Source organism: Microcaecilia unicolor, chromosome 8 (genome assembly GCF_901765095.1).
Source record: "Microcaecilia unicolor chromosome 8, aMicUni1.1, whole genome shotgun sequence".
Taxonomy (NCBI): Eukaryota; Metazoa; Chordata; class Amphibia; order Gymnophiona; family Siphonopidae; genus Microcaecilia; species Microcaecilia unicolor.
Window position 1 is genome coordinate 34,494,856 of NC_044038.1, and position 23,527 is coordinate 34,518,382.

General features: G+C 42.1%; 1 protein-coding gene across 2 annotated transcripts in view; it reads right to left on the reverse strand.

The window, feature by feature from the left end:
* Positions 1–599: 599 nt before the first annotated feature.
* The window catches only part of CPPED1 (calcineurin like phosphoesterase domain containing 1), a 75,284-nt gene continuing 52,356 nt past the window's right edge, over positions 600–23,527 (reverse strand). For both annotated transcript variants that reach the window (XM_030212820.1, XM_030212819.1), the window contains one exon: positions 600–974. In XM_030212820.1, coding sequence (XP_030068680.1) covers positions 745–974 — 230 coding nt within the window. In that variant the 3' untranslated portion in view covers positions 600–744. The remainder of the gene's footprint in view (positions 975–23,527) is intronic.

A 23,527-nucleotide genomic window follows, 5' to 3' on the forward strand; every position in this document is an offset into this window, starting at 1 on the left:
ACATTGATATTTTTTTTATTACATTTGTACCCGGCGCTTTCCCACTCATGGCAGGCTCAACGCGGGGCAATGGAGGGTTAAGTGACTTGCCCAGAGTCACAAGGAGCTGCCTGTGCCTGAAGTGGGAATCGAACTCAGTTCCTCAGCTCCCCAGGACCAAAGTCCACCACCCTAACCACTAGGCCACTCCTCCACATTGATATACACGTGCAGGGCAATTTTCAAAGCTACATTTCTGGGTAAGTAGCGATTTACACCTGGGTTAGATAGCTGTCTAAAAACTGTCCTCACTCAATCTGGCCTCAAAAACACACAGGGTTCCATAACCCATGCACTTCATACCAGATTGAGACGAGGCATTTCTGGGAATGTGTTTTAGGTGCGACTGGAAAACAACACACACCGATTGTATTTTCAAATTTACAACCATCATTATTTTCAGAAATCTGGCCTGCAAATAAATAGGTACCTTGGAAAATTAGGTACAAGTTCTATGGGTATTTTCCTTTCCACCTAGGTGGGCAGCTTGAAACTTATCCCAAAATAGAAAAATGGCACCAACTAGTTCAAAAAGAAAAAGACAATGGGATGAATATCATTTTTTTTTTGTTTTTACTTCAGATAGATACATGAACATACAACAAAGAAGAGGAAAGAAGAAAGGCCAGAAGCCAAGCACAAAGCATAATAGCCAAGAACCAGAACAGTTGAGAGTTTGGAGAATCTTGTCAAAAGTTGCCACATTTACTTTTGTTTAATCAAATCCATCAGCTTTTTTTCTATTCCTTGATTGTTCAGTTCAGTCAAACTGTAGTATTTATGAATAATCTTGTCAGCGGTAACGATCACAACTCGGAGGCCATGTGTATCTTCTCCAAGCTGACATCCTATTGCTGATGAAACCACCATATCGAGGCCATTGTGTGTCCCACCAGCATTCTGGTGGTAGTGTCCCGAGAACACAGCTTTAATACCTGTTATTAAAAAAAAAATTGTCACAATTACAGAGATCTAAACCTATTAGAAGGTAACAATGCTCTAAAGGAAAAGTTCTTCCCGAAGATATTCATTAGTAGTTTTCACCAGTGGTCAACAATCGTGAGCAAATTATTGTGGTTGTGTTCTATAAATCCACGTAAATTATCACGGCAACTACAATGCTTACTTTAAACTCAAAATGCTACACACCGCTTATGTGATCCTACCCACATTTAACTGCATAAGATCTATTTTACTATTCTGGGATCTTGCCAGGTACTTGAGACCTGGATTGGCCACTGTTAGAAACTCTGGAATTCGTTGCCGGTGAAGGCGGTTAGCTTGGCAGAGTTTAAAAGGGGGTTAGACGGTTTCCTAAAGGACAAGTCCATAAACCGCTACTAAATGGACTTGGGAAAAATCCACAATTCCAGGAATAACATGTATAGAATGTTTGTACGTTTGGGAAGCTCGCCAGGTGCCCTTGGCCTGGATTGGCCGCTGTCGTGGACAGGATGCTGGGCTCGATTGACCCTTGGTCTTTTCCCAGTGTGGCATTACTTAGGATACTGGGCCTGATGGACCTTCGGTCTGTCCCAGTATGGCAACACTTATGTTCTTATGTTCATAATTTCCCCTGGAACTGATTCCACTGCACATGTAGCTACTGGCGTTAAATCCGGACATTCAATGCCGGGCTGTATCCGGTGATCGGCATTGAATATCCAAGTTTATTTTGGCCACTAAAAAGTTAAATCGGTTATGCCGATATTCAGCGCTAACCGGTTAACATTTTAGAAGTCAAAAAGATAGGCCCTGCTATTTAAGCGGCCTTTTTTGACCACTCAACATATTCGGCTAGACACTGAATATCTGCGTCTAACCAGCTATCTCCCATTGAATATCTGCGGTTAGGTGCTTAAACCCTATTTAACTGGCAAGGACCCGTTCCTGGCCGGTTAAACCATTTTGAATGTTGAGGAGTACGTCTAAAGATGATATTTCTTGAAATAGTTCTCCACAATACAAGCTGAAGTCCCAAAGTAAAGTGCTTCCTCCTAATCTGCTCCTCCTTCCTCCTTCTGCTCAGTGTGCTGCTGCGGCTAGGAAAGCGAATAGAATGTTGGGTGTTATTAGGAAGGGTATGGAGTCCAGGTGTGCGGATGTTATAATGCCGTTGTATCGCTCCATGGTGCGACCGCACCTGGAGTATTGTGTTCAGTACTGGTCTCCGTATCTCAAAAAAGATATAGTAGAATTGGAAAAGGTACAGCGAAGGGCGACGAAAATGATAGTGGGGATGGGACGACTTTCCTATGAAGAGAGGCTGAGAAGGCTAGGGCTTTTCAGCTTGGAGAAGAGACGGCTGAGGGGAGATATGATAGAAGTGTATAAAATAATGAGTGGAATGGATCGGGTGGATGTGAAGCGACTGTTCACGCTATCCAAAAATACTAGGACTAGAGGGCATGAGTTGAAGCTACAGTGTGGTAAATTTAAAACGAATCGGAGAAAATTTTTCTTCACCCAACGTGTAATTAGACTCTGGAATTCATTGCCGGAGAACGTGGTACGGGCGGTTAGCTTGACGGAGTTTAAAAAGGGGTTAGATAGATTCCTAAAGGACAAGTCCATAGACCGCTATTAAATGGACTGGAAAAATTCCTCATTTTTAGGTATAACTTGTCTGGAATGTTTTTACGTTTGGGGAGCGTGCCAGGTGCCCTTGACCTGGATTGGCCACTGTCGGTGACAGGATGCTGGGCTAGATGGACCTTTGGTCTTTCCCAGTATGGCACTACTTATGTACTTATGTACTTATCTAATGATATTGAAATATTTTTACACGTTTAAGTATATCGCTACCTTCATGATGCTTATGTTTCATCATGAACTAGATTCTATATATCGCGCCTCAATTTCTGCATGGAAATCAAAGCGGATTCTATAACATATGCTTTAATTTAGGTGTACATTATAGAATAAGGCGAATGCTGCTCCGCGTAACTAAATGTAGTCGCGGTCAATTACGTCAACTAAAACCTGGTAATGCTTAAATTAGGCATGGAGCGAATGTATTCTATAACAATCTAATAAATTAATATACATATGCCTCCACTGTATGCAAAACATAAGAATAGATATACTGGGTCAGACCAATGGTCCATCTAGCCCAGTATCCCATTTCCAACAGTGGTCTATTAAGGTCACAAGCACCTGGCAGAAACCCAAATAGTAGCGAAATCGACTTCATAATATGTGGAGTGGAGGAGTGGCCTAGTGGTTAGGGTGGTGGACTTTGGTCCTGGGGAACTGAGGAACTGAGTTCAATTCCCGGCACAGGCAGCTCCTTGTGACTCTGGACAAGTCGCTTAACCCTCCATTGCCTGCCACATAGAGCCTGCCATGAGTGGGAAAGCGTGGGGTACAAATCTTGACTGACTGGGTGTGTTGCAGGGTCTGGGTTGAGAACCACTGATTTATAACTGTGTTTGTGTACTTCAATGTGTACCGTGGACAGCTTCTGTATTTATATTTGGTTCAGCTACCATACAATAACTGTCAAATTAGACAATTAGACACAAGGTTCTTACCTCCAATACTACAGATCAAGTAGTCATACAACAATAAAATGTCAACATACTGCCTTTAACTGGGCTAGCAGTAAAGTGTAGTGCCAGGAAGTGGAACAGCACGAGAAAGTGCTGGTAATCAGGAAATCCAGGCTACATCACATTATATATTGCTATCAGGCTTATTTTCAAAAGAGAAGGGCGCCCATCTTTTGACACAAATCGGGACATGGGCATCCTTCTCCCAGGGTCACCCAAATCAGCATAATCGAAAGCCGATTTTGGGCATCCTCAACTGCTTTCCGTTGCGGGGACGACCAAAGTTCCCGGGAGCGTGTCGGAAACATAGCAAAGGCGGGACTGGGGTGTGCTTAACACATGGGCATCCTCGGCTGATAATGGAAAAAAGAAGGGCGTCCTTGATGAGTACTTGGCCGACTTTACTTGGTCCATTTTTTCTTGCGACCAAGCCTCAAAAAGGTGCCCGAACTGACCAGATGAGCACCGGAGGGAATCGGGGATGACCTCCCCTTACTCCCCCAGTGGTCACTAACCCCCTCCAACCCTAAAAAAAACTAAAAACTTTTTGCCAGTCAAATTGATGCGCATAGGCGCCTACGTGGCTTAGTAAAAGGGAGTGTACTTCTCTATCATGAAAATGATGCGTCTCTAAACAGATCAATATTTGTGAAGTTTTCTATTCAGGTTACAGTTTTGAGTTTGTGCCTTAAAATACAGTATTTTCCCTGTTCTAGCACTAAATAAAATTGGTCAGTGGTTTGCGGTGCAGCACTTTAGGATAATCATGTTCATGTTTTCTGTTTTAAAAACTGAACAGCACTTACATTACATAAATTGATCTCATTAAGCCATGAAGTCTTGAGTTTTTGACAAAGTTTTTGTATGTAATGATTGCTCAGCCTGTGTGAAACTTCGGCTTCCATTTTTGCTAGCACTAATTATAAAACAACATTCTGTTACTAGTTTTCACTTGTATTAATACATCATTAGGTGTATCATTAGTATTATGCTAGCATTGTATTATATCTGAATTCCAGTGCTGTTAAACGTGTATATTTTTGATACTGTTTCACGGTAGTTCTATTATTAGGTTTCAATTTACTGTTTTCAAGTTTACCTCATTTATTGTATTTATGTTCATTCTTGGTTATTTTACTATTGTTATGCTGTTAACAAAATTGTACGGTTTTTTTTTTTGGTAACCTGAACCTGCTGTGCACCGCCTTTTGTGACTCTCTTCATAAAGGCGGTAAATAAATCACAATACATAATAAATAATACATAGGTGCAGTCTAATTTCTCTGTTAGAAGGCTTATTCTCTGATCGTACCATGACACAGCCCGATTGGCACGCACTTGGATTTGGAGCTGTTCATGAATGACCCCAGAAAAAGGGTTGGAGGGTGATAAGCAGAGGATAAGGAGTAAAAATAATATCTGAACAACAATTTTGAATCCTTCTTAATGACTTGTTTCCTAATCTATACCAGAACCAACCAATATTGATCCCTTCTGATTTGATTATTTTAACATATTATCATTATTGAACATGAACATTTTTTCCTACTCTCACTTGTATGTTATGTATTTTCATTTTATTTACCCTACCTACAGTGGCGTTCCCCCCGGATGCAGCATGACCCCCCCCTCCCGGCGAAAGCACACCTCCGCGAAAGAACCCCCCCCAGGTGCACGCCGCTGGGGGGGGTGCCGCGCACACGCCTGTCCTTCATTCGTTCCATGCTCCCTCTGCCCCGGAACAGGAAGTAACCTTTTTCCAGGACAGAGGGAGCATGGAACGAACGAAGGAGAGGTGCGCGCGGCACTCCCCCAGCGGCGTGCACCCGGGGCGGACCGCACCCACCGCCCCCCCCCCCCCTAAGAACGCCACTGCCTACCTACCTGTTATTCTTGTACATTAATTGTAACAATATGCTGAACCTCTTACTCTGTTAATGGTGATGCCATTGCTATATAATGTAAGCCACATTGAGCCTGCAAATAGGAGGGAAAATATGGGATACAAATGCAGCAAATAAATAAATAAATAAATTTTGTTGCTAACAACTGCAGTGGTACCCAGCAGCTCCGTACAAATTTTGACGCACTGCAACTGCCAGCGAAACAGATTTCACGTAAAATAGATTGCTTCTTTAATTCCTAAATGATTGTTTAACTTTCTTGAAAGGCTTGAAAACGTTGCATATTCAGTTTAATTTAGAAAAAAATAAAATGTTATGTACATACTAGTGAATGAAAACAATGAATGAAAAGAAGTGCTTAAGTCTATTCACTCTCTGCTTGCCTGGGAAGGAAGAAATTCAAGAGAATTATGCCATGTTGTTTGATAGAAGCAATATAAGCACATTTGAACAACATAGCTTAATATAAACTTCAGCTTAAGTACTGCATAAATATTTAACACTACCAATTTAAATAGCAAAGTAGGGCAACCCACATGAATAGCCACTGTGGATGACTAAAAATACTGTTATTTAAACAGAAATCACCATATATATTTAATTATTGCTAATGTGAATAGGTTTCCAAATGAGTGCAAATCACTTCAGAAAACTGTGACTTACAAATGAGAATTAAGCAGAAAGGCATCATTTTCCAAATATAATTCGGAATACAAATCAAATGTACACGCTTTCTACTCTAGGCTTTTTATTACAAGCTCTCTGGGCTGTGTCTAATCCTAGCCTATCTTATTCTGCCTTAAACCCTCTTGTACCAGATGGCAAAACAACTGCAAACAAAAACCAGGACAAATGCTACTAATTCTTCATATTTACCTATACAAGTTATCCCAAATACTTTTTATTTTTTAAATATTTTTTTGAGATTTTTAAAGATTTTTTAGGAAGAGTACCCTTAGAGATATTTGGGATTTTTTGTTTTCGTTATCCTGGGTGGGAAAACAACATTACAGCATGCTCACAGTGCTTTCCCTGGTAAATCTACATATAAATTGTACGGTTTTACTGTAGAATTTTGTTTGTAAAACATTAACAATTAGCTTTATTAACAATCCTAAAACATTATTTTCAGGAGCATCTGCACAGTATACTGCCCATTTCTCTACATGTTGATCCTCAGCCAGTACAATCTAGCGATTATGTAACACAGCCATGGGAACAGAAAAGAAAACCCTGGGTGAAAGAAATGAAAGTGGTGAAACACCAATCCTGACAGATCTACAAATAATACTGTATGATGTATTATACATAGTAACATAGTAGATGACGGCAGAAAAAGACCTGCGCGGTCCATCCAGTCTGCCCAACAAGATAAACTCACATGTGCTACTTTTTGTGTATACCTTACCTTGATTTGTACCTGTCCTTTTCCGGGCACAGATCGTATAAGTCTGCCCAGCACTATCCCCGCCTCCCAACCACCAGCCCCGCCTCCCACCACCGGTTCTGGCACAGACCGTATAAGTCTGCCCAGCACTATCCCCGCCTCCAAACCACCAGTCCCGCCTCCCACCATCGGCTCTGGCACAGACCGTATAAGTCTGCCCAGCACCATCTCCGTCTCCCGCCACCGGCTTTGCCACCCAATCTCGTCTAAGCTCCTTAGGATCCATTCCTTCTGAGCAGAATTATGGAAGTGAATGAAAGCCCCATGTGACTGTTGAATCTACTTTGTAATGGTACACCCGTGGTGTAAAATAAGTAAGTGATACCACTTCTGGAAAATCATTCATTTTGGAATAAAAATTACACTTAACCAATGATATAGAATTACCGAATGACACTTCATGCTACGGTTACATATTACAACTTTCCTCAAGTATCTGTGTCACTTGGACTTTAGTAACTGTGCTTTCCCTACATGTAAGATATCTGACAGTATAATCAAGGAAACCACTTCCTCTTATAATCAAGTTTTATTATTTATTATTATTATTTATTGCATTTGTATCCCACATTTTCCCACCTAGGCGGGGCTGGTGGTTGAAGGGCGGGGATAGTGCTGGGCAGACTTATATGGTCTGTGCCAGAGCCGGTGGTTGGGAGGCGGGGATAGTGCTGGGCAGACTTATACGGTCTGTGCCCTGAAGAGCACAGGTACAAATCAAAGTAGGGTATGCACAAAAACTAGCACATATGAGTTATCTTGTTGGGCAGACTGGATGGACCGTGCAGGTCTTTTTCTGTCGTCATCTACTATGTTATGTAATGTGGCTTACAGAGTCCTGTTATGTCACTGTCATTCCAGGATATCAGATACAATTAGTGATGTACAAAGATTAAGAAAGGGAGAGGAAAGAGGAAAAGTGTGAGGCGGGTAAGTATGGAAAGCAGACTTTCATAATTGGGTAGGTTACCTGATATGACATCTTCCCGGCAAATGTATTTATTCATTAACTGACTGATTGACATTTATATCCCAAATTATCCCAAGCAAGCATGGGTTCAATGTGGTTTACATACAACTTGCACTTACATCATAAATAAATTTAGGGGTACTTTTACAAAGGTGCACTAGCGTTTTTAGTGCATGCTAAAACTAAGCACAAGCTAAACACTAGAGACACCCATAGGAATATATGGGTCTCTCTAGTGTTTAATGCGTGCTACAACTTAGCATGCATTTGTAAAAGACTCCCTTAGAGAATGAGAAACAAGGAACGGCCATCCCTGCAAGACCACAGTTCAAAGCAGAACTGGATAACCAATACTTTAACCCTTTAGTGCCCAATGTTCCCATAATAAGCTCATTGGGCACTATAAGCTCGTTGGGCACTATTGGGTTAATAATAGCCTACCGTCATCTTGTGTTAAAATATGGACAAGCTTCTGTTCTTAGGTATTTATAAATTGTTCATTTAGGGGCCCCTCACGCACACTTAAAACGGCATCCTGCGGTCACTTTTTACTGTGACTGGGAAAAGGCCATTTATTAATGGGCATGCGCAAAAATTAAAACCAGTGTGCACCTATTTACAGCCCACCATCCACTGACTTAGCGGTAACCATGCAGCTTGTGCCAACGTGGCCCACTCTGCTAATTACCGCTGGGAACACCCCGCAGTAGAAAATAGAAAAATATTTTTCACCGCAGGATTTGGCGCACACCAATACCCTGGCGGTAGTGCCGATTTGGCACGTGCTACCCGTGCGTTAGTCTTCCCGCAGCTTTGTAAAAGGGCCCCCTCACTGCAGAGAACACACTGGGCATACTCCCAGCAATTAACGCACTGCACAACTGTTAAGTTTTGCTCTTAACATAGTAACTCAGGGGTCCTTTTGCAAAGGACACAGTAAAAAGTGGCCTGTGGTAGTGTGGGAACGTCTTTTGGGTGCGTTTTGAGCCACTCTTTACTGTGGATGGTAAAAAGACCATTATTTTCATGGGCGTGCACAGAAATGAAAACTAGCGCACGCCTATTTACAGCCTGAGCCCTTACCACCAGCCATTGATTTAGCGGTAAGGGCTCATGTGCTACCGGTGAAGTAGCCACGCAGGCCGAGCTACCGAACATGCCAGGAATGCCCCTGTGGTAGAAAATAAGAAAATTTTCTACCACGGGATTCAGCGTCCGCCAAACATGGAATTACCATCAGGCACACGCGCTACCCTAGCAGTAGTGCCGATTTTGCACACGCTACCCGAGCGTTAGCCCTCCCGTGGCTTGTAAAAGGGCCCCATAGTAAATGTCAGCACGTAAAGACCTGCACAGTCCATCCAATCTGCCCGACAAGGGGGCTAGAGTTGAATCTGGCCCTCCTCACAGGTTCTACTTCTTCAAGATTAAATGCCAGTATACCTTGGGGCTCATTTTCAAAAGAGAAAAACATCCAAAAAGTGTCATTAAGCGGCATTTGGATGAATTTCTTCTCAAAACGTCCTAATCAGTATTTTCAAAATCTATTTTGCAAACGTTTATCTATGCAATTCATCTAAATCACATGGGGGCGTGTCAGAGAAAGGCTTAGGGCGTTCCTAACGTTTCGGTCTAGACCTGTTTTTAGAATGAATAAGGCACAAAAAGATGCCCTAAATGACCAGATGATCACCAGTGGGAGTCAGGGATGACTCGCCCTTACTCCCCCAGTGGTCACTTAACCCCTCTGAGACAAAGATGTGATTAAAAATATTACCAGCCTCTATGATAGCTTCAGATGTTATAGCCAAGTCTATTAGAGCAGCAAGCAGGTCCCTGGAGCAGTATAGTGGTCAGTGAAGTGCATTACAGAGAGAAGGACACAAGCCCATATCCCACACTACCTGTTACACTTGTGGTGGAAAGTGTGAGCCCTCCAACAGTCCCCCAAAACCTATTGTACCCGCATATACAGTGGGGAAATAAGTATTTGATCCCTTGCTGATTTTGTAAGTTTGCCCACTGACAAAGACATGAGCAGCCCATAATTGAAGGGTAGGTTATTGGTAACAGTGAGAGATAGCACATCACAAATTAAATCCGGAAAATCACATTGTGGAAAGTATATGAATTTATTTGCATTCTGCAGAGGGAAATAAGTATTTGATCCCCCACCAACCAGTAAGAGATCTGGCCCCTACAGACCAGGTAGATGCTCCAAATCAACTCGTTACCTGCATGACAGACAGCTGTCGGCAATGGTCACCTGTATGAAAGACACCTGTCCACAGACTCAGTGAATCAGTCAGACTCTAACCTCTACAAAATGGCCAAGAGCAAGGAGCTGTCTAAGGATGTCAGGGACAAGATCATACACCTGCACAAGGCTGGAATGGGCTACAAAACCATCAGTAAGACGCTGGGCGAGAAGGAGACAACTGTTGGTGCCATAGTAAGAAAATGGAAGAAGTACAAAATGACTGTCAATCGACAAAGATCTGGGGCTCCACGCAAAATCTCACCTCGTGGGGTATCCTTGATCATGAGGAAGGTTAGAAATCAGCCTACAACTACAAGGGGGGAACTTGTCAATGATCTCAAGGCAGCTGGGACCACTGTCACCACGAAAACCATTGGTAACACATTACGACATAACGGATTGCAATCCTGCAGTGCCCGCAAAGTCCCCCTGCTCCGGAAGGCACATGTGACGGCCCGTCTGAAGTTTGCCAGTGAACACCTGGATGATGCCGAGAGTGATTGGGAGAAGGTGCTGTGGTCAGATGAGACAAAAATTGAGCTCTTTGGCATGAACTCAACTCGCCGTGTTTGGAGGAAGAGAAATGCTGCCTATGACCCAAAGAACACCGTCCCCACTGTCAAGCATGGAGGTGGAAATGTTATGTTTTGGGGGTGTTTCTCTGCTAAGGGCACAGGACTACTTCACCGCATCAATGGGAGAATGGATGGGGCCATGTACCGTACAATTCTGAGTGACAACCTCCTTCCCTCCGCCAGGGCCTTAAAAATGGGTCGTGGCTGGGTCTTCCAGCACGACAATGACCCAAAACATACAGCCAAGGCAACAAAGGAGTGGCTCAGGAAGAAGCACATTAGGGTCATGGAGTGGCCTAGCCAGTCACCAGACCTTAATCCCATTGAAAACTTATGGAGGGAGCTGAAGCTGCGAGTTGCCAAGCGACAGCCCAGAACTCTTAATGATTTAGAGATGATCTGCAAAGAGGAGTGGACCAAAATTCCTCCTGACATGTGTGCAAACCTCATCATCAACTACAGAAGACGTCTGACCGCTGTGCTTGCCAACAAGGGTTTTGCCACCAAGTATTAGGTCTTGTTTGCCAGAGGGATTAAATACTTATTTCCCTCTGCAGAATGCAAATAAATTCATATACTTTCCACAATGTGATTTTCCGGATTTAATTTGTGATGTGCTATCTCTCACTGTTACCAATAACCTACCCTTCAATTATGGGCTGCTCATGTCTTTGTCAGTGGGCAAACTTACAAAATCAGCAAGGGATCAAATACTTATTTCCCCCACTGTATATGTCCCTTTCACCCATAAGGGCTATTGCAGTGGCTTACAGTTCGGTACACTAGGTTTTTGGGGGCTCAACATACAGTATAAGGGAGTAACGGTGATATGTCTACCTGGGAGCTCTTATATTGCCCCCTAGGGTGTCCCACTGTTCTCCTGGGATGTCTGTATGGCCAGTCTACTAAGAATGCTGGCTCCTCCTACATTCCAATGGCTTGATTTTCTAAGTTTTTCACTTGGGCTTTTTTCCCCCCAAAAATGGCCCAAAAAGATACACGCACCGAGCATGAAAACATCTTGCACATGGTCATTTTTTGGGGAAAAAAAAAGTCCGACGTAGAAGTCATATTGAAAATGCCCCTCTTATTCTCCATCCTTCCTCGCCAATTTTGAGGCACAGACCATAGAAGTCTGCCTGGCACCAGTCCTACTTCCCAACTTCTGGAGTTGCCATCAAAGTCCATGCCAGCCTTGATCGTGATCTGTTTTTTTTTTTTGCCATTTACGGGACCCAGACTACAGAAGTCTGCCTGCTTTTGGTCTTAATTCCCAGACTCTGAAGCTGCTGTCAAAACTCACTCCAGTTATGAGGTCATTTAAGCTTTGTTTTAACTGGATTCCATCCTTTTTTCTATATAGTGTTCCTCTGTATTTATTCCAATTTGTATGTGCAAACATTTACTGCATTTTAGAAAGAGACCCCCTTAATTTAGCACAAGAGACAGTTGCTGTTAAACCAAAAACCAATAAGATGGCCTTTCTAATTCTATGCAATTGAGTATATCTAAAGTGATTCTCCATCAAGTCACTTTACTATGATGAAAAAGAAGAGAAAAAAGGGGAACTTGGACCTAAAAGTCATTTCCTTTCTTAGTATTTATTCTCTCTCTCTATATATATATATACACACACACATATATAAATACATATACACACTATTTTTAATTTCAAAAGTCATAGTACACATTACTCACTGCCAGATTTTTAACTTATAAATATTTATTGTAAGACATGATTTCATCTTTAATTAGCCTAACTGTTAGGGATACCTCTCATGTGAGAAATGTGTTTCATTACTGCACACCAGATGTAGCTTCTGCTGTTGGTCTTTTCATCCAGGATTTTAAAAAGTAATAATCCAAAAATACTACTAAAATTGGCTTTTTGAAACTCTAGTAAGTCATGTGTGCTGTGCTAAAGATTTTAAGCAAAATAGCACTGTACTCACAGAAATATGTTTAAAAATATTTGCTTGTAAAACGCTGACTTTTATGCTTTGCGCCAATTAAGAGCAATTTGTAGTTTTGACAAATTGGCCCAGTTCACATTATCAACATTGGTAATCTCCAGATTTGGTTATTCTAACATAGTTTTAGCTGGTTTACCACAACATACTAATAGATGTCTACCGACAGTTCAAAACACAGTTATTAGAATTCTCTGTCGTGCATAAGAACATAAGCACCGCCATACTGGGAAAAGACCAAGGGTCCATCAAGCCCAGCATCCTGTCTCCGACAGTGGCCAATCCAGGCCTCAAGAACCCGACAAAAACCCCAAAACAAAAATTTTAATTAATAATGTTCAACGGACTTTTCCTTCAGGATCATGCAGATCATGTCTCCCCGTTACTTTTTCAGAGCCACCTGCTTCCTCTATAACATCACTATAAGTTTAAAATACTTCTGCTTACTCATAAGGCACTTCATACCAGTAAAGCAAAATATCTCTTTTTGAGGCTGACCAAAAGCGTTTTCAGTTTTGGCTGAATCCAAAACTGCAGCTGAAACATCACCTGGTTTCAACTGAAAACTCAAGTTTGATTGTGTGAATATGAATCAGCGAGGGTCGCTGGGGATTTTCAGAGCTTGCCGTCTGCATCCCTCTGCTAAACCCATAGTATCCAAGCCAGAATATAATAATTTAAATAACGCAAGACTATTTGGCCTTCACACACATGGAACGCAGCTAAGGAAAACAAACTAAAAGCCAGGGTGCTTTAATAATGGCTGATGCTATGCCACACTTGGGAGTGACAGCTGACATCATAACTCCACAGAGAGGCTAATTCCTAAGGAGCTTATCAGCCCAAATTTACAGAATTAAATTCCTGCTAAAAGTTTGTACCAAAAGCATTTACTTGGAGCACTCTATTTCGCATATAAATTATTGTGCGAGATCACAACTGCATTACTTGCAATCGCAGTACAAAAAAAAAAGAATAAAAATACAGAGTAGCCCTCCGCCCCCCCCCCCCCCCCCAACTACCATACAATCCCTGGTGGTCCAGTCAGGATGGGAGAAATGCCCCAGTCACTGCAGCCATTTTGAGAGTTGAGCCGGAACTGACACTGGGAATAACTCTTGCCCCCCTACTTTACCCCTAGACCACCAGGGATTGTAAGATAGGTCGGGGGGTGGGGGAGAGGGAGGAGGGGCAACACCAAGCAGAGAAATGATTCTGGGACAGTTTCGGCTCCATAACTGAAACGTGATCAGCATCTAATCTCTTTTCACTTCTCTGTATGTACAATTTGTGTCAGGATTTATGGTTCTCTAATGATTTATTACTTACACTATCACCCCCCATTGCATGCTAATCTGGACTCCACATCAGGGGTGTAGCTACAGGTGGGCCCAGGCCCATCCATTCTTTCTGACCCTCCAATCAGCGTTGGCACAGCGGCAGCGAATAACAGCAGCCCTCTGTCATCCAATCTGTCTAATTTTTCTTGCCTGAAGTGGAGCGTGCAGTCTGCTTGAGCCTTGAGAATGGGACCTCCAGATCTGGACGGTTTATGAGAAGCCAGCACAACAGAAATCCAGCCATTTAAGTGCTGGTTTTCTGCCGACTGCCAGTTTCACTCCCTCCTCTGCTGGTGTCCCTATTTGCACCGGATCATGTGAAGACCTGCAGGCACTGCGATTTCATCCTCTGAAGGTAGCGCGAGACCTCCTAGCTACATGTACGCTGATGAATCTGCAGTGTCCCACCCCTTAGAACACAAACTTCCTGTTTCCATAAGGTCGGGATCCTGCAGAGCTGTTAGCGCATATGCAGCTGGGAAGTGTCGTTCTGCTTTTGAGGATGACATCGCGGCTGCCTGCAGGTCTTTGGGTGATCCAGTGGCAGCTACTGCTGAAGGGCTGGCGGGGTTGCAGGGGACAGAAAGATCTGGAGGAGAGCTGAGGGAGTGAGGGAGGGGAGGGGATGTAATGTGACGGGGGGGGGGGGGGGGGGGGGGTGTCCAGCCTGGAAATATGACCTAAAGATGTAAGCAGTTTAGGAGGGGGAGTGGCCTAGTGGTTAAGGTGGTGGACTTTGGTCCTGGGGAACTGAAGAACTGAGTTCAATTCCCACTTCAGGCACAGGCAGCTCTGGGCAAGTCACTTAACCCTCCATTGCCCCATGTAAGCCGCATTGAGCCTGCCATGAGTGGGAAAGTGCAGGGTACAAATGTAACAAAAAAAAATAAAAAAATAAAGAGATGCTAGATTGGGGGGGGGGGGGGGGGAGGAGAGGATACAGAGAAGGAAATGGAATGCCAGTCATGGAAATAAATATGCAAGACATTTTGGCTGCACGGAGGGACAGGACACAGAGAGGGGTGCTGAGCCTGAGGGAAGGAATGGAGGAGATTCTGGACACAGGGAGGGATAGGACACAGAGAGGGTTTGTTGGACACAAAAGAAGGATGGGTGAGAGATTCTGGATGAGAAAAGAAATGGGTGGAGATTCCAGACACAGGCCATAGGGGATCCTGGGCATGAGGGAAAGAATGGGGGAGATTTGGACATGGAGAAGGATAACGGCAGGGTCATAATGGTGAGATGCTGGACCTGTGGAAGGGTAAAAGCAAGGAAACAGATGCTGGACACAGGGGAGGATATTACAAGAACACAGAAGGAAGATGGATGATGGACATGGAGAGAGAAGAAATGTCAAATGGACAGGAGATATGGAAAAAGATTTGAGAAGATAGAGGAATATAGAAACCAGAGACTGGGGCCACGTAATCAGAAAAATAAAATGGCCAGACAACAAAGGCAGAAAGAATTATTTTATTTTCTATTTAGTGATTGGAATATGTCTGGTTTTGTAATGTATAGAGCTGGTGTTAGACATCACTAGGGTCCAAGGTACAAATTTGGGAAGGGACCCCAAAGCTTGTTACCTGGATGTGCCTTCTTTAGCTTCAGGCAGGCTTGGGGCCCAGAGTAGTTGCCCTGATTGCAACTACTTTCCCCCTCCCCCCAAGTGCTGGCCCCTGACATCTTGCTAGCTTTATATTTTTTTACAGTACAAGGGGAAATATATATATATATATCATATTGTACTACCTGCTACAGTCTGGTTTCTTGAGGTTTCAGCTGGATTTTTATCTATATATTTCTATTAGTTTACAGTCACCAGCACCACAAACATACTCAATTCTCATGTCTGTTCAGTTTATGTGTGAGAACTAAGCATACCTCAGGGTGCTGGTGTCAGTGGCTCAGATCACTGCCTTTAACTGCTGCACTTGTCTAAACACTGCTTGGTGGGTTGTGAATGTCTTCAGCTGGCAGGGCTGGGTATCGTTGCTAGCTAAGGTATTTAATTTTTAAAGTTGGGAGGGGTGGTGGTAAGGGAAGAGGACATGCATGCCCACCCAACCTACCCACTGGCCCACCAAAAATTTGCCTTCTGGCTATGCCACTGCTCCACATGACAAACTACATTTTTTTTAACCTCGTTTGTGGAATTCGCTAACACAGAAGGTAAGAGGTGAATTTTCTTTACCTAACTTTAAAGCTGCTTTAAAAGATACACAGCAATTCTTTACCGGAACCTTTGTGCAGCTGGGTCTCCATTTCTTCCATCTTGCCGTGCCATATGCCTGGAATAGACTTCATGAGTTGGTACATTATGTTCCGCCTCTGGCCCTATTCAAATCCAGGTTAGAAGCCCTATTTGAGGCTGCTTTGTACTCTTAACCCCTTTATTCATCTTTTCAAAACCCATGCTATTTTAATCATTCTCATAATAAATGAAACTCCCTAAATCAATATTTGTCCTGTTTATTTGTCTTGAATAGATTGTCTCTTGTGTGTTTGTGTTTAGTGCTGTGTACATTCATTAGAACTACAGAAATGATAAATTGTAGTAGTATTACTAGTACATACAGTGGTGGAAATAAGTATTTGATCCCTTGCTGATTTTGTAAGTTTGCCCACTGACAAAGACATGAGCAGCCCATAATTGAAGGGTAGGTTATTGGTAACAGTGAGAGATAGCACATCACAAATTAAATCCGGAAAATCACATTGTGGAAAGTATATGAATTTATTTGCATTCTGCAGAGGGAAATAAGTATTTAATCCCTCTGGCAAACAAGACCTAATACTTGGTGGCAAAACCCTTGTTGGCAAGCACAGCGGTCAGACGTCTTCTGTAGTTGATGATGAGGTTTGCACACGTCAGGAGGAATTTTGGTCCACTCCTCTTTGCAGATCATCTCTAAATCATTAAGAGTTCTGGGCTGTCGCTTGGCAACTCGCAGCTTCAGCTCCCTCCATAAGTTTTCAATGGGATTAAGGTCTGGTGACTGGCTAGGCCACTCCATGACCCTAATGTGCTTCTTCCTGAGCCACTCCTTTGTTGCCTTGGCTGTATGTTTTGGGTCATTGTCGTGCTGGAAGACCCAGCCACGACCCATTTTTAAGGCCCTGGCGGAGGGAAGGAGGTTGTCACTCAGAATTGTACGGTACATGGCCCCATCCATTCTCCCATTGATGCGGTGAAGTAGTCCTGTGCCCTTAGCAGAGAAACACCCCCAAAACATAACATTTCCACCTCCATGCTTGACAGTGGGGACGGTGTTCTTTGGGTCATAGGCAGCATTTCTCTTCCTCCAAACACGGCGAGTTGAGTTCATGCCAAAGAGCTCAATTTTTGTCTCATCTGACCACAGCACCTTCTCCCAATCACTCTCAGCATCATCCAGGTGTTCACTGGCAAACTTCAGACGGGCCGTCACATGTGCCTTCCGGAGCAGGGGGACCTTGCGGGCACTGCAGGATTGCAATCCGTTATGTCGTAATGTGTTACCAATGGTTTTCGTGGTGACAGTGGTCCCAGCTGCCTTGAGATCATTGACAAGTTCCCCCCTTGTAGTTGTAGGCTGATTTCTAACCTTCCTCATGATCAAGGATACCCCACGAGGTGAGATTTTGCGTGGAGCCCCAGATCTTTGTCGATTGACAGTCATTTTGTACTTCTTCCATTTTCTTACTATGGCACCAACAGTTGTCTCCTTCTCGCCCAGCGTCTTACTGATGGTTTTGTAGCCCATTCCAGCCTTGTGCAGGTGTATGATCTTGTCCCTGACATCCTTAGACAGCTCCTTGCTCTTGGCCATTTTGTAGAGGTTAGAGTCTGACTGATTCACTGAGTCTGTGGACAGGTGTCTTTCATACAGGTGACCATTGCCGACAGCTGTCTGTCATGCAGGTAACGAGTTGATTTGGAGCATCTACCTGGTCTGTAGGGGCCAGATCTCTTACTGGTTGGTGGGGGATCAAATACTTATTTCCCTCTGCAGAATGCAAATAAATTCATATACTTTCCACAATGTGATTTTCCGGATTTAATTTGTGATGTGCTATCTCTCACTGTTACCAATAACCTACCCTTCAATTATGGGCTGCTCATGTCTTTGTCAGTGGGCAAACTTACAAAATCAGCAAGGGATCAAATACTTATTTCCCCCACTGTATATGCGGGTACAATAGGTTTTGGGGGACTGTTGGAGGGCTCACACTTTCCACCACAAGTGTAACAGGTAGTGTGGGATATGGGCTTGTGTCCTTCTCTCTGTAATGCACTTCACTGACCACTATACTGCTCCAGGGACCTGCTTGCTGCTCTAATAGACTTGGCTATAACATCTGAAGCTATCATAGAGGCTGGTAATATTTTTAATCACATCTTTGTCTCAGAGGGGTTAAGTGACCACTGGGGGAGTAAGGGCGAGTCATCCCTGACTCCCACTGGTGATCATCTGGTCATTTAGGGCATCTTTTTGTGCCTTATTCATTCTAAAAACAGGTCTAGACCGAAACGTTAGGAACGCCCTAAGCCTTTCTCTGACACGCCCCCATGTGATTTAGATGAATTGCATAGATAAACGTTTTTTTTTTTTTTAGCTCGGTTATGTTTTGTTAGGTTTTGATTAATAGTTGATTTTCTTTTCCTCATCTTTCCTGTCAAATTTATGGTGCTTCTTTTCTCAACTTTGTATAGTTTGCAAACTGCCTTATTATGTATCCAGGAAAGGTGGTATGGCAAACATGAATAAACCATAGAAGTCCTGGAGTGAGCTTGTATTAGTTGAAAGTAAGGATATGTTTAATATGTATATACTCATTTTCTCTAATTTCCTTGACAAGGCAAATGAAGAACTACTTCACCTTCAACCATTCATCTGTCTTATGCTCATATTAGCATCAGAGAGCATAATGTATTTTACCTTTAAATCTTCTGACCTTTTTATCATTAGTTTTAATCTTTTTTTTTTTTAAGAAAAGATTGAGACTGAGGAATTTTGCATGGGGTGGCTGCAAGCACATCTTTAGTAGTTTAAGCACATTTCAATAATTAAATTAAGGTACAGTATAAGCATCAGCACACAAAATACATAACACTTTTAGCGAAAAGCCCAAATATTTTTTTCCAGGTATTCAACAGAGTTAGGTAAATGGGTATAAATATTAAGGGACCTTTTTACTAAGTTGTGCTCAGTAGTTAACAAGGAGGGAGCTAGCACAGGCTAACTGTGCAGTGACTTGACAGCAAGAATAATTCCTATGTTAAATTCCTAAAGCGGAATGGGGCAGGGAAAGGAAGGCAAATGAACAGCTACTGCACCTTATAGTTAATGCACAGTAAGTTATAGCAGGTTAACTGTTACCACAGCAGATAACATGGCAACGTTAGTGCTACCTGAATATCTGTGGCCTACTGTATGGTATTATCTGCAATGCTGTTATTGCATGGTGAAGACATTTTCCCTGGGAAAATGTTGTGAACGCCCCCAACAGTTAACAAAGAGGTTTTACAATTTCATATGTTAATTTGGAAGTATTTCACTCTCTAAACCGTTAATTAAATGGGGAGGGAAAGACTTCAGATGCTCGGTAACCACCATCGCCTCTCTTATTGTGGATACCTCGCTGCTCAGAGTTTACTTTAGAAAATTAGTTTTTTTGGATGTAAACTACTGGTGAGCGTCGTCATGAGTCAAAAAAAACCTCTTCATGTGTGCCTCATTAAATTTTTATTTTTTTAAAATATTTTTTGAAAAGATTTTCTTTGATTCTATTATCTAATACTTTTATTAGAGATACAAAAAGGCACTTATCTGATATGTGGCTTAGACTAGTACCCAATAGTCTAAGCCACACAGAGAATCAAAGAAAATGTTTAAAAATATATATAAAAAAATAAAAATATTGCACTGTTTATTTTTCCATGTTCATATACTAATAATGTTAAACATTCTTAAATCCATTTCTCTGTATATATAGTAGCTGCTGTTTAAAAGTTCTGATAAGAATTGATTACATCAGAATTTATTTAGATATAAAGACTGATATTTGTAATTCGGGACACAACAAAACTCTTGTTTTTTTTTGGTTAGATTTATTATCACCTTTTTTTTGGAATTGATTGGTGGACCAATTCATCTACTATAATAAAACTCACCCTCAACGTTCTGAAGACAACGTTCTGAAGTCACTCAGTCAGTCACTGAAGGGTTCATGGATTCATGGTGGTGAAGCCTCAACACTGACCATGTCTCTCTGCCCCGCCTTCACATGACGGACCAATCAGAAAAAACACCCTCAACATTCTGAAACACAAAGGACCATCACAACACCGTTCCCAGGCAACACTAGGCAACGTAAGACGGACCAATCAGAGGAAACTACGTGACAATAAGGGAGGAGCATTCCCCAGCAGAATGGTTCATTATCTGTGCAGCACGGAGAGCACAGAACCACCGCTGGAACGAGAGAAGAATATTCCTGCTGTGGGTATGTGCAAAAATTTACATTTACATTTCACATTTACATTTCACCAACAGAAAGACCCCCCTCCACAAACCTCCTTGACAGACAAAACCACACACACACAATACAACAGAAACACACCCTCAAAGCCACACACCAATCCAACCCACTTTGCCAGCACAGCACAGCACATCCCCCAACCAAAAAACAAAACAAAACAAAAAAACACATCAACAACCTGCAAACACACCGCACCCTCACACACTCACACACACACACACAAAATAACTCTGTGACACATACACACACACACAAAAAAACACATGCTAGCGCCCGTTTCATTGGTTTCGGAAACGGGCCTTTTTTACTAGTATTTTATACATCTGCTTAGGCTGTGATGCTGATGTATTTTTATATCCTTTATAGACACGGTTTTTAAGCACACCATCAGATAACAAAATCTAACTGATCAATATATATGTATAGTTTTTATATGGGTTGACAGGATTTATATACCCTCCTTTTATGAATCATTTTTAACTACAGGTGATTTTAATCTATTAAGATTTCCCCTACATATTTTTTACAACACGCAAACTCACATCTTAACATTATCGGATCATCTAAATGGACTGTTTCTCTACTTTTAAAATGATAAATACATATTTTATCCCCCTTTTTTTGGAATATACATTTATCTAATTACCCTAATTGTCATGACGTATTTTAAGCTAAGCATTGCACATGCCACTCTCTTTTTTGGCGGTTCTTTCAAAAGAACATTGTACGGATTCTGGTACAGTCAGCTTAAAAAATAAGTAAACGCTTTTTACAGCGCGCACAAATTTAGACCGTCAACATATATATTTATTGGAAAGGTACAAATTGTCAATTTAGTTTAAAAAAATAGTATCACTATGCATTCAACATGTTTGATTTGTTTAATTCCTAGTCGCAGTACTGTTTTCCCATAAAAAAAAAAAGGTGTTATTCGAAAAATAGACACTGTTTTAACAGCGCATATCACACTAATATCTGTAGTCAATTTACAGTAGATCGTCAATATATAGATATACACTTTTATATTTGGAAGGTACCACCTGTTGAACTTCTTAGAAAACAGTATTACCATGCAATCCAAATGTTATAATTGTTTGTACGTGATTGAGCCTCTCACTCGCAGTACCCCGTTTCCCATATACAGAAAGAAAGCGATATTATATAAGATGCTTTTTTCCTGCGCCACAAATGCACCTCATTCATTAGGAAATAGATAATGCTAAAGCAAATATCAGGAAGAAATAACATTAAAAGAAGCATTTGATAAGACATCGGAGCGGACAGGGCATTCTCAACGTTTTATATATATATATTTACTTATATATTTTGTAACCTTATCTTTGATATTAGCTTAAACTTTACAATTATTGAAGTACACAACATATTAGTCTTCAGTGATGCTAGTGGCTAACTCCTTAAATCAAAGTACAATGTGGTCTGAGATTGAAATCGTTGTAACCAACTTAAAATGGCTGAAAAAGAGTCAGAAACAATATGTATGCACACTCTGTTGAGTTACATGGTGTTAATACGCGTACACGATATCCCATCACCACATCTCTTTGTTATATTGTTTGTAGCTTGTGAAGACTGACTGCAGTTTGGTAAGGTGTCAAAATTTGTTTTTATCACTTCTTAACTTTTTAATGAATGCATTATTGTAACAAAATGGATGTCCACCATCACTTTGGATGTACAGACTACACTAAAAAAACATAATCTCTCTCTCTCTCTCTCTCTCTATATATATATATATAACTGATCTGATTTTAAATTTCTTTATGCCATTTTTTTATTTATTTATTTTTTGGAGTGCATGGAAACTTGTCTCTGTTTTTACCTGTAGTTTGTGTTTTGCATAATACCCTCATATACGTCATTATGACATCCAAAAAATAGTTCACACAAAGATTTCTTTTAACAGTTAAAAAAATATGTCTGTAATCAGAATATATTTTATTATACTTTGTATGATTTGAATATACATGTTACTTGTGTATAAAATGATTTTATATATATGTTATGTTCATTTTGTATTTTAATTTCTTATCAGACCCCTGAGGCAGGCGCGTTTGGGCACCGAAACATGGCCCGTGTCGGGTTCTTTCCTATTAAAGATTGTACCATTGTTCTTGAGGCCCTTTTCTACTTTTAATATTAGCACACGGCCATTTACTGCCCCATTTTTAAAAAGGTCTTTTTACCCACCACGGTCAAAAATGACCCAGAACGTGCCAATTTTACGTGTTCACACTAGTGCAGGCCACTTTTTACCTCAGTTTCGTAAAAGGGCCCCTTAATGCACTTTAGCAAACAGGTTCCTAAGGGCTAAATTTACTAAAGTGTGCTATTGCGTTAGAAAGAGCTAACACCATTAAAGGGTGTTACTATGATAAAGACAGTGCCGTAGCGAGGGTGCCTGACACCCGGGGCGGGTCGCCGCTGCGCACCGCCCCCCCGGGTGCAGGGCACGGCGCTCCCCCTCCGGAGAGCCCCCCCCCCGAAACGCACCCTACCTTTCAGTGGGAGGGGGGGGGGGCAGGCGGGAGGGCCGATCCGCCCCCAGTGCACGTCACTGGGAGCTGCGTCAGCTCTGCTGCTTCCCTGCTTTCTCTGCCCCAGAACAGGAAGTAACCTGTTCCGGAGCAGAAAGAGCAAGGAACCAGCGAGCCGACACTCCCCCAGCGTGTGCACCCGGGGCGGACCGCCCCACCGCCCCCCCCCCCTTCCTACGCTACTGGATAAAGAAATAGGTTCCATTTAATACATGGCCTGTGATAAATAAGGTGTGCTAATACATATATGTACATGGTAACACGATAGTGCCTTTTTAGTAACTCTAGTCCTAAATGTATAGAAACTTGCCCCTTCAAACAAAACAAAACAAAAAAAAATACCAAAAAACATGTACTATGTAGACTGGGATTGCTCTATCTAAAGTCT